Below are 9,826 nucleotides of genomic sequence, written 5' to 3'. Positions count from 1 at the left end.
TTTTTATTCTTGACGTTTTCTCCGCAAGTTAACATACAAATTTTACAGACACTTAAGAATGATGATTTGTAGGAGTTCATAGATTTTTTTATGGTACGTAACAAACAAGAAACAATAAAAAGTTATGATGTAAAGACTGTATGGATTTGTATGTACTATCGTGCGTGTGTGGTTATCAGATGAAAAATACAGTGAAATTCATCTTTAAAAGTTGTTGTTTATCAAAGTACAGAAGTGCTTCTAGCCCTCAATCTGATTAGTTTTTAGAAATAGTTAATAATCAATCTGTTTAAGAACACATAACACCTCTCTATATTGCGTGTACTATGTGTTTGATAGTATCGTGTCTTTGTAAATTACGTTTGATGGATTGTTTTTCAATCGTGAATCATAAAAATTACCACTATACGTAGCTGATAGCTTATAGTGGAAGTAAGGCTGTGACATACTGTTATCTAGTCATCTACTAATGAAATATTTTACTGTGCAGTAGTGGGCTTGTAAGACAATGTACATGCTCTTATTCATGCAACGTTATGAATGGCAATACAGTGATACGATACACTGAAGCAAAGAAACTGACGAACCATTACTTACTTAGTGACTTAATAAAGACCAAAGCTTTTGAGACTTCACTCTTATTTCTCCTGACCTGACCATAGACGATAGATACTTGAATTTTCCCGTCTGTCTATATTCCGGATCGTTTCTATTCTTTGTAATCGACAAAGAAGAACTCGTTAAACTGTCTGGTATGATGGTATAAATGAGGAAAACGCACGAGTGATGAACATTATTTTATTTAAATAATCACACGAGGTATCGTTTTGTACATAGTATGTAAAAATATCTGCTAATAGATACCATAGAGTGGACTGTATTAAATTCCACTCTTGATTGTAAAGTAGATCACTACAAAGTTGTACTTGTTTGTACCTTGAGAAGAGTCATCTTGAATGTTCTATAGAATAATTAATTTTCTAAATACTTAATAATAAGATCAGTCGAGTTTTGATAATACATTTTTACTATGCAATAATTGTGTACAATGAGGCAACATTACCACACCAGTGTTTTAAATTATAAAAGATAGAATTAAATTATATTGTTCTCGTTTTATAATCTTTTAAGTGTTCTCTTCTTGTCTTTTAGTATTTTTTTCTTTTCCGCTGTTAGTTTCTTATCTCCTGCGTGCTTTTTCGGGAGTGGTCCCCCCGGGACTTCAGAGGAAGTGCAACTTTCCAGACCTGCTTTACTTCCTTTTCCACCTCCCTGTCCCATAAATTGACTAAATGAGTATACGCGCTAATCGCTTGTTGTTATACGTTCTGTTTCGTTACCTGTGCATGTATTTCCGTCATCATTTTTGCCCTCTCTGAGTAATCATCGTACCTCTCTAAGAGTAATTTGCCAGCTTCCTCATTTAAAGCAGACTCTGCATTTGGCACGATTAAGAGGCATTTGACGGTCTAGACATGTGAATTAAGAGATATGAATTGTAATAATCGATCACAGCCACGTTTGTCTACTGCTGGACTGACGACTTACTAGTAGTATGTGTTTAATTCCGAGATCTGACTTCCAATCCTTCTTTAATGTATTGACACAAATTTCTCCATTTTTCGCGACATTCGGATGAAAAATTTTTGTAAGGAAGAATGCTTTTGGTGGTCCTTGAGGAAAGTCTTTGCCAAGAGCTAGTTTTACTCTGAAGAAACCGCCAGCATACGGCGTTCCCGCTGGTATTAGGAAAATTTTATTTTTCGCTTATAAATACTATAATGTCGAGCTATTGTTATATTTAATGAAACTAACATTTTGTATGCATAAACTATAAAGTACAAAATAACAACTCGAGAATGAGAATCGATTCCGATTTATATCGCGTTTACAAGTAAAATAGAACGTTAACCATTGTACGAAAGTTTAAAAATCTGTACTTCAGTAGTACGTGTATACTATGCGTGTATGTATAATGTACGTATAAATCTGACAGGGTGGAAAGGTTATGCCTCGATGTTTATAAAATGATTTACAAGAAGCGAATGATATTTAACAGAAATTTAGGAAGGACAGTAATTACGTGAGCTGTAATCTTACAGGGTCCTTCTATAATAGCTTGAATATCTGTAACATCCTCTTCATTTAAAATAATACGAATACCCTCGGGTGGTTGTGCTGCTAATTCGCTCATTTCTTTGGCCACACGCCGAATAATTTGTGGTGATAAGTTTTCGACGTTTGATATCTGAAACGAGGGCGAATTATAATAATGTAGAATCACTTTGGAGGGAACGAAGGGTACGACAGGAGAAGTTTGCCTCCTTGGCCAGGCGGGCAATAAACAAGAAGTACTGCTGGAAAATTCCGCAGATAACAATTAATATGTATTATCAGGTACTTACAGAACTTACAGCAGCCATATTTTGTAAATTTTGAACGAAATTTCAATTAAGCGCGTTTAAGACGCGATTGTTTCGAGTATACTGTTAGAAAATCTTTAACGTCACAACATCGGCACAGCATCGCCTGCAATAACCAACATTTTGAACTGATAGCCAATCGCGTGCGAGTTACAATAATCTCGAAGGCAGAAGTCGATTCCTCCTCACTTCTTGTGTTTTCAAGTAAAAAGTATCCGGCTGGTGTACGGCGTCTCGGAGTTTTACTCGAAGACACATCGCGGTGATTAGATTAAAGAATAAAAGAGTCTGCTCAGATAGAAGGAGGCTGTATAATGAGTAGAACAGATTTCAACTGCGTTGTACTGTAGCTCCGACACGGTTTGAGGATCTTATTGGCACGGTTGTACACGGTATTTTCAGCACGAATTTGAATAGCTTATTCAGTAATCAGGATGGCTGATAGTGCGACAATAGAGAGGGTAAGGTTTTTAGCAATTTTCATTGAACAGATTAGATATCCAATATACGATCAGTGTGTTTCGTTTGACATCTGTCTAAGACTTAACGTTACCCCACTGTGGCAGAAAAATCAATGACAGTGACGCTCATTTCCTGCTTCTGAGACAATGCACTTTTATTTTAGGAAAAGCATACGAAGCAGTTAAAGCGTAAAATAGAATGCTGGCGGGAATTAATACTTTCACTGAATTCTATTCTACTGTGGGAACAATCTTGGTACCCTGCTCTCATACTTGGGATCACGACAACAATATTTTTGTAAGTGAAATGTTATAGTCTTATTTGCTTGTAAATTAATCTGTTTCTGTTTATTCTTCTTCTTCTTCTTCTTATTATTATTATTGTAGCAGCAACAATAGCTATATTTTATTCGTCTTTATTTGTATCTATCTCTTTAAGTAAATTGTTCATAAAACTTGTCGATAGACTGATATGGACGTTGGAACCTACTGTACTTACCATAATATCTGTATCTCTTCTCGTATTGGCTTTGATTGATTATATTGTACCACCTATAACGTCTTTTCTGAGCCCTGCCAATAATTGGACTGGCCAAAAGGAGAAAGAACTGGATGAGATCTGCCAAAATTTATCTGCACTAATTTTACAGCTACAGAGTCTGTGGAAATTAATGCTACAGACGCGAAAAGATCGTCCCAACTTTGTAAGTCGTCACGAGCAGATGACAAATGTCACACGCATAATATGCATAAATTTCTAATCCACTTCCGTTTGTGTGTTACAGTATTGTGCAGGAATAATAATTTGTCTCATGCTTTGTATATGGATTGGAAATACAGTTAATAACTTGCTCCTCTTTTATATTGCAGGTAACATTGTTCTTAATCTACTTGTCTGACACGTAATGACTTGTATCTGGTACTAGTATTGATATAAAATTTACTTTATTGGAATATGTTACAGTGAATGCCATATTACTTATGCCTGGACTTCGACATAAAAAACGCCCAATGGCAGTTATTAATTACGTGCGGGACTTCGTCAAACAATCATAATCGTCGTCGTTTTGTATGTACGTGTCTTTCTCTTCATTATCTGTGAGATTTTTTATCTATACGATAACGGTTAATAACTAATTTATTAAGGATAAACTAGCTTACCAGCTTTTTAAATGATTATACTCATAAAAATTATGCTCTCACTTTGTTTGTCATTTCATGTGATATTTAAGATTGCAATTCGATTTACAAGCACTTTTATACTATGAGTGTATACACACACACACTGTTCTTCATTCATTGATAGTAATAAAACTATTACATCTTTCGTGGATGTTTATTTAAAATGAAGCACTAGTTTACATGCTAAAATCGGTGTTGCTCAGCAGTGGTTATTATTATTATTCGTTTCGTTATTTGAAAATGGCGGGTTTAATGAATGATACGACTGTTAGGTGGCGCAAAGTCTAGAAATAAATGTAAAACTACATTTATCTCGTTTATTGCAATGACCAGATCACTTACGAATTCGCATGACGAGATAATGTCATGAGTAGAATGACTTTTGGACGAAATATGTTGCGGATAATCACGCGTACAAATTTCTCAACAATTATCAGTGACAGTTAGTTTTCACATTAATCCGTTTCTATTTTTTGGTTACTGGTGATAAAATTTTGATATATGATTATATATGTATATATACACACACACGCACACGCACACGTATATACGCGCCTATAAACAAATGTTATCGACGAACCATAATTTCTAAGTCAATCTTAATTGATTATAATTGAAATTTATTATAATCATTTCAATTGCAAAGCATTTAATTTTTAATACCAAGAAAAATACTATGGATATAATAGTAAAATTGAATGAACAATCAGCTGGGAGAGACAAGATCATCAGGTATGTATCGTGTTAGATTTCTATATTTTATATAAAATACATGAGACACACGATTCTTTTCCTTTATTTATCCCTTACCAACATAAGTAACATAGTCTCATGCTTTATGTAACCTGTGCTCCGTCATCACCACTTGTTTACCATTATATTTCATGAATGTTAAAATGTTTTTTATCAGTTATTACAAAGTCAAACTTCATGAAGACTCACTGTTACATTTGATAGAACTGGAAAACTTGAACTTTATATACTCATTCCTCATAATTTTCTGTCTCTATTTACATAATTATTTTCTGTTTAACTATGCGTTACAGATTGCTCCAATATGGAAGTCGAGCATATTGGTATTATGCACAAAATATTCATTGCACACAACATTCTGCGGAAGTCTTAAGAAGTTTAGAATACACGTTCAGTTCATTCAGAAAACGTATATACCAATATATTTTTAATTGTTTGGCCATAGTTCTAACCTGATCGATGTCAACAATAATCGTTTTTGTTTTACTTTATTCTCTGTCTTTTAGTACTACGTCTTGGGAGATGTTTGGATAGTCTATACTCTGCCCTGAAAGTGATGAAATATCCAGACGTTGTCATAAAGATTACTTTGGCGATATCAAAAATTGCCCATGCTTTGTTTCTATTAGCAGATCACATAATTTGGATCGGCCGCGTGGGATTATATAGAGTTAATATCGAGAAATGGAGTAAGGTAGCAAATAAGTATTGGTTAATGAGCGTCATTATGAATCTTATAAGGGACATCTACGAGATTACTAAAATCCTTGAACATCATAATAAGACACAAAAACTTTTCCCCCGTATACTGAAACAATATGAATTGCTATATAATTTGAGGGATCATAAAGATATTGTACTGGATACAATTAGAAATGGATGCGACTTATTCATCCCATTGACAGCGCTAGGGTATACTAATTTTGCCCCTGGGACAATAGGTATATTTGGTATGGTATCTTCGATTTTAGGTCTTTACACATTGATTCATCCATTATACAAGCTGACACCGGCTTAAAGTTAGGCTGTAAGATGTTATATTTTGTTATTTCAGTTAATTTAAACATATAACATTACAAAGCATTTTATTTACAAAGAGAGGACATTACTTAAGTCGGACTAGTATATCGATGTTTCGGGTTTTATGGTATTTTACAAATTTCTCTGTATATCGTTGCTGTATGTATTTTAACTGTGATACTTAAATAACTATATTGTTAATCTATTTTTTGTATGTTTTTTTTTAAATAAAGCTCTATGATTCCCGAGAAGTAATACAAGACACGCGATAAAAACAAAAAATAATAATCGCTGCGTTTTGTACAAATGAGATTTATTGATTAATAAAATTTCATTGCTTACAATGTTATTTAATAAAAATATAAAGTGACCGTACTTTTATAAGTATACGTAAAAAGTCCTATGCGTTACTCTCTGTCAATATGGGAGCAGATCCTTCTGTAATAACTAATTCATATTTATGAGAATAGTACATTAAAAATATACCCCATTTCCCACAAATCATGGACCAAACAGCGGATATTATTGTACTTTCACTTATGGGCTCAATGGCTATAATATAAAAAATACCTTATCATATCTTTGCCATAGATTTATAGATGGTGAAAGAATAGACCCCGACTGTTGTGAGAAAATTACTTACGTATCTTGTAATAAAACGTAAGGAAGAGGTACCAAATCAGTGCAGTAATTCCTGCTACTGCGCTTACAAAACCGACTGCATGTAAGTTTCTCAATGTAATTATGGTGTACCATCCAGCTAAATTTTCTGTTCCTCTGACCCAGTGCAGGTGAAAACAAACTGCAGCTAAGATACCTAAGTACGTGACATCACTGCCAATAGATTTGTCTAAATACTTCTTTTTAAAATTAAAGTCGACGTTGCTAATTTAGCTGACGATTTCTATGTTTACAAACCATTGCCAGATTTAATAAATATGTTTTACATACTGATGTATTACGAGTCATTCATAACTATATTTAGAATTGTACATGGTAATAATATAATGGTTAGAAAATGAATATAACGAAATGTATATTGTTTAATTACTGACCTGAGAGGATCGACCAAAATCCGACGTCGTGATTACTGTATGCAATGAAGAATACAATGAACGCCGATACACCGACGATTACACCGATAGCGCTCAGTATGAGATGTATTCTCACTTCCCGTAACATTTTCAAATCAGTATCATCACTATCATCAGTACTATATAAGTTTGATTGCTCATATAAGCATATAAGACGTGTGCAGTGGCGCCGGTGGCGGTTTCTCCTCGGCATGCAGTTTCTGCCTGTTGCCTGCACCTGCACCCCCTGTCCCGGATCCTGATGCAATTCAGTGAATTCAGTCTAAAATTTTCGTATTCTCCTGGTCTTCTCCTCAACTTCAGCATATATATATATATATATATATTTTGTAAAGGTTGTCAAGTTGTCACACTTGACATGGCCATATCTATAATATAATTTTATTTGTGGCCGAACGGACAATTATCACTGGAGGACAGTGTCACGTGAGTGGTGGTGGTGGTGGTGGTGTTGGTGGTTGGTGGTTGGTGGGGGCTGGGGAGCCGCGCAGCAGCAGTGTTAGTGGTGTTAGTGTTAGTGGTGTTAGTCAGCAGAGCAGCACAGGACAGGAGGGACAGGACGCCTATACGGTTGATTCACTCGATTGTTTACAGGAATGAGGTGTAAAAATAATACGTTGTAGCTAATACACGTACTTAACTGGTTAAAAGGTTTCAACAATCTGTGCACAAGTATGGGTTGTTGTTACAGTTTCTGCAAAGAGGACAACAGCCCGCAGGTAACAAGTCCGAAATTGCTTAAATTGTTGTTGCACCGTTCGGTGGAATATTTTGATACGATTAACTTATCGTCTTAGCGATACGCTGTTGGAAATACTAGAAACTTTCGTCGCAATCCCGGTTTCGACTCGTTTAATAGAAACGAAATAGTTAATAGAAAGTTAAAATATTCTTACGCGTTGTATAACGTTTAAAGAACATTTTTATGAAAATAAATACTTCGATTCGATTCGACTTGAGTCAACAAAATCGTCTGAGATGATTGTCTCTTTGTTTATTTGCTCTTTTTTTTTAGAGCGGGGAGGTAAATGAAAGGACACACTTGCTGGTAGATCCTGTCAGTAATAATACAACGATACCTAGAGTACACAGGTTTCTTCATATTTTTCATCTATAAACATTTTTATTATAGTATTAGGCGGTGATGTTTATTAAAATTTCACTATTTCCATTTATTTCAGTGATGATTACGTTAACCAGTATGCAAGTTCAGCACCCAAGAAAACAGATGAACAAAGTGCATTGAATAGAATTTTACACGAGACTGCTGCGTGAGTGTGTTTTTGCTATTCTTCTATCAGTTTGACTTACCTATTATTGCCAGGGTCACGATTATTAAATACATTGTTGCTGAAAAATGATACATGATGATTTATCAATTGTAGCAACGTGATAGACGTCGGAGCATTAGATTCACATAATTTGGAACAACATGAATATATGGATAGGTCCCGCGCATATTCCAAACGGATAGAAGCTGGAGGTATCAAAGTCCCTGCTGATAGTACGTCATGCCTGCTTAGAGATATTCCTGCTCCGGAAAAAGTATTAGCAGCAGATCCCCTTGCTGCTGGAGACTATGGGCTGGTACGTGCATGGTGTGCACCTATATATAAAATTGTTCTTGAGAGTTGATTTGTATGAAATTCCTTTTCAACTTTGTTCACAGATTACAGAAATGCTTGGTAAGGCTATGACTGCGTTAGAGGACGTAAAAGTTGAACACAAAGAGGATTTGGTAGTTCCTTTCTTGTCGTGATCTTTTGGAATTTCCTCGGCAGGCTCGTATCCTGCTTGAGTGAAATCGTATTAAGTATCGCGTGACGTTGGAGGAACATGTTTACATGTTTCCAAAATCAGTTTTCGATAAGTTAGTCTAAGTCGTCTGGATTTGCAACAGATTTCTGAACTCAAATACAAATATAAATTAAGCATTGTATTGTGTACTGTATAGATGAAAGTTACTACGATCGGGGAATGGTATTACCTCTCAATAACAACTGTGTTAAAAATGGCTTGACAATTTATGGATGTACAAGATGATAATTTTAAAGTCAGTTACAAATTGAGATGTGAGTTTCGAAACGATGACTTTTGAAAAAGCGAGCTGAATTTGGTAGCAGTTTCCCAGGAATTGTATGAAAAACTGTAAAAAGTTAATCCACTGTTATTACTCTTCACTGCTAATGTGTATATTGAGGAAAGAACGATATAAAACGGCTATTTAGTCATAATTTAATAAATGCAATTGTAACACACATTTATAGTTTTTCGCACATACAGAATGCAAACCGTTAAGTTTTACCGAAGTAACGAATAACAATTCTTTTTAGTAAATATGTTTTATAAATTTATACTGAGACAATGTCTCATACGTACACAAACTGCATTATGATACGTGACATATAGGTAGATTCAGCAGTCACATAGATGATGGTCGACGTTCACAACAAGCGACTGGAAACATTTTTCCGCATTACTTAAACTATGCTTCATACCCTTACTTTCGTGTGTAAAATTTTGTGTGTACGAGAAAATGTTTTATAGAGTAACAACCAAACGTGAATTTCTAATTGAGACATACATTTCTGATATGAATTATGTAGTTCTATAATCAATGTGTGATATTACTTACCGATTGCCAGTGTACACGTTTTGTGTTTATCACAATCTCTTGTTACTTTTATGTATTTTCTTAACTGTCATACAAATTGTTGCTTTATTACAAATGCTTGTTGAGGTACATGTAATCTGCAAATGTAATGAATCAAAATCTCATATTACTTTACGAATTTATGTTAAGTAAAATTAATTATAGTCGGCAATAAAAGGAGGTTGAACGTTGTACAAGCGGCGGCGTCGACGGCACCTGTTACATTAGAGCTTATCGCAA

At 34.7% G+C, this 9,826-nt stretch overlaps 4 protein-coding genes across 7 annotated transcripts; 3 read left to right on the top strand and 1 right to left on the bottom strand.

The window, feature by feature from the left end:
- Positions 1–782: 782 nt before the first annotated feature.
- LOC108631801 (ubiquitin-conjugating enzyme E2 S) lies at positions 783–7,246 on the bottom strand. Of its 4 annotated transcripts, XM_026819180.1 has the most exons (6): positions 2,613–2,704; positions 2,406–2,529; positions 2,101–2,248; positions 1,549–1,739; positions 1,341–1,469; positions 783–1,272 (listed from the first exon to the last, which is right to left on the bottom strand). In XM_026819180.1, the coding sequence occupies exons 2-6, from the start codon at positions 2,421–2,423 to the stop codon at positions 1,117–1,119; spliced, it is 642 nt and encodes a 213-aa protein (XP_026674981.1). In that variant the 5' UTR covers positions 2,424–2,529; positions 2,613–2,704; the 3' UTR covers positions 783–1,116. The 4 variants fall into 4 exon arrangements, with proteins under 4 accessions (XP_026674981.1, XP_026674984.1, XP_017891458.1 ...); XM_026819183.1 differs by lacking the exons at positions 2,406–2,529; positions 2,613–2,704 and adding an exon at positions 6,895–7,246; XM_018035969.2 differs by lacking the exon at positions 2,613–2,704 and having other exon boundaries at positions 2,406–2,578.
- Positions 2,794–4,234, top strand: Arl6IP1 (ADP-ribosylation factor-like 6 interacting protein 1). Its single transcript, XM_018035980.2, has 5 exons — positions 2,794–2,884; positions 3,049–3,182; positions 3,351–3,588; positions 3,670–3,754; positions 3,849–4,234. Exons 1-5 carry the CDS (start codon positions 2,858–2,860, stop codon positions 3,938–3,940), a joined length of 576 nt encoding a protein of 191 aa, XP_017891469.1. The 5' UTR covers positions 2,794–2,857; the 3' UTR covers positions 3,941–4,234.
- On the top strand, positions 4,475–6,044 carry Pex11ab (peroxisomal biogenesis factor 11ab). The gene is made up of 3 exons (XM_018035957.2): positions 4,475–4,798; positions 5,113–5,228; positions 5,326–6,044. Exons 1-3 carry the CDS (start codon positions 4,743–4,745, stop codon positions 5,835–5,837), a joined length of 684 nt encoding a protein of 227 aa, XP_017891446.1. The 5' UTR covers positions 4,475–4,742; the 3' UTR covers positions 5,838–6,044.
- Positions 7,247–7,427: 181 nt separating the features above from the next.
- On the top strand, positions 7,428–9,778 carry Lamtor1 (Late endosomal/lysosomal adaptor, MAPK and MTOR activator 1). Its single transcript, XM_018035350.2, has 5 exons — positions 7,428–7,652; positions 7,949–8,025; positions 8,115–8,204; positions 8,319–8,520; positions 8,603–9,778. Exons 1-5 carry the CDS (start codon positions 7,608–7,610, stop codon positions 8,690–8,692), a joined length of 504 nt encoding a protein of 167 aa, XP_017890839.1. The 5' UTR covers positions 7,428–7,607; the 3' UTR covers positions 8,693–9,778.
- The last annotated feature ends 48 nt before the right edge of the window (positions 9,779–9,826 follow it).

The sequence above is a fragment of the Ceratina calcarata genome, unplaced genomic scaffold (assembly GCF_001652005.2).
Source record: "Ceratina calcarata isolate Rehan_Ccalc_2016 unplaced genomic scaffold, ASM165200v1 scaffold147.2, whole genome shotgun sequence".
In the NCBI taxonomy this organism is placed as follows: domain Eukaryota; kingdom Metazoa; phylum Arthropoda; class Insecta; order Hymenoptera; family Apidae; genus Ceratina; species Ceratina calcarata.
Note: the sequence above shows the minus strand (reverse complement) of the source record. Positions and strands in the feature narration are given on the sequence as shown.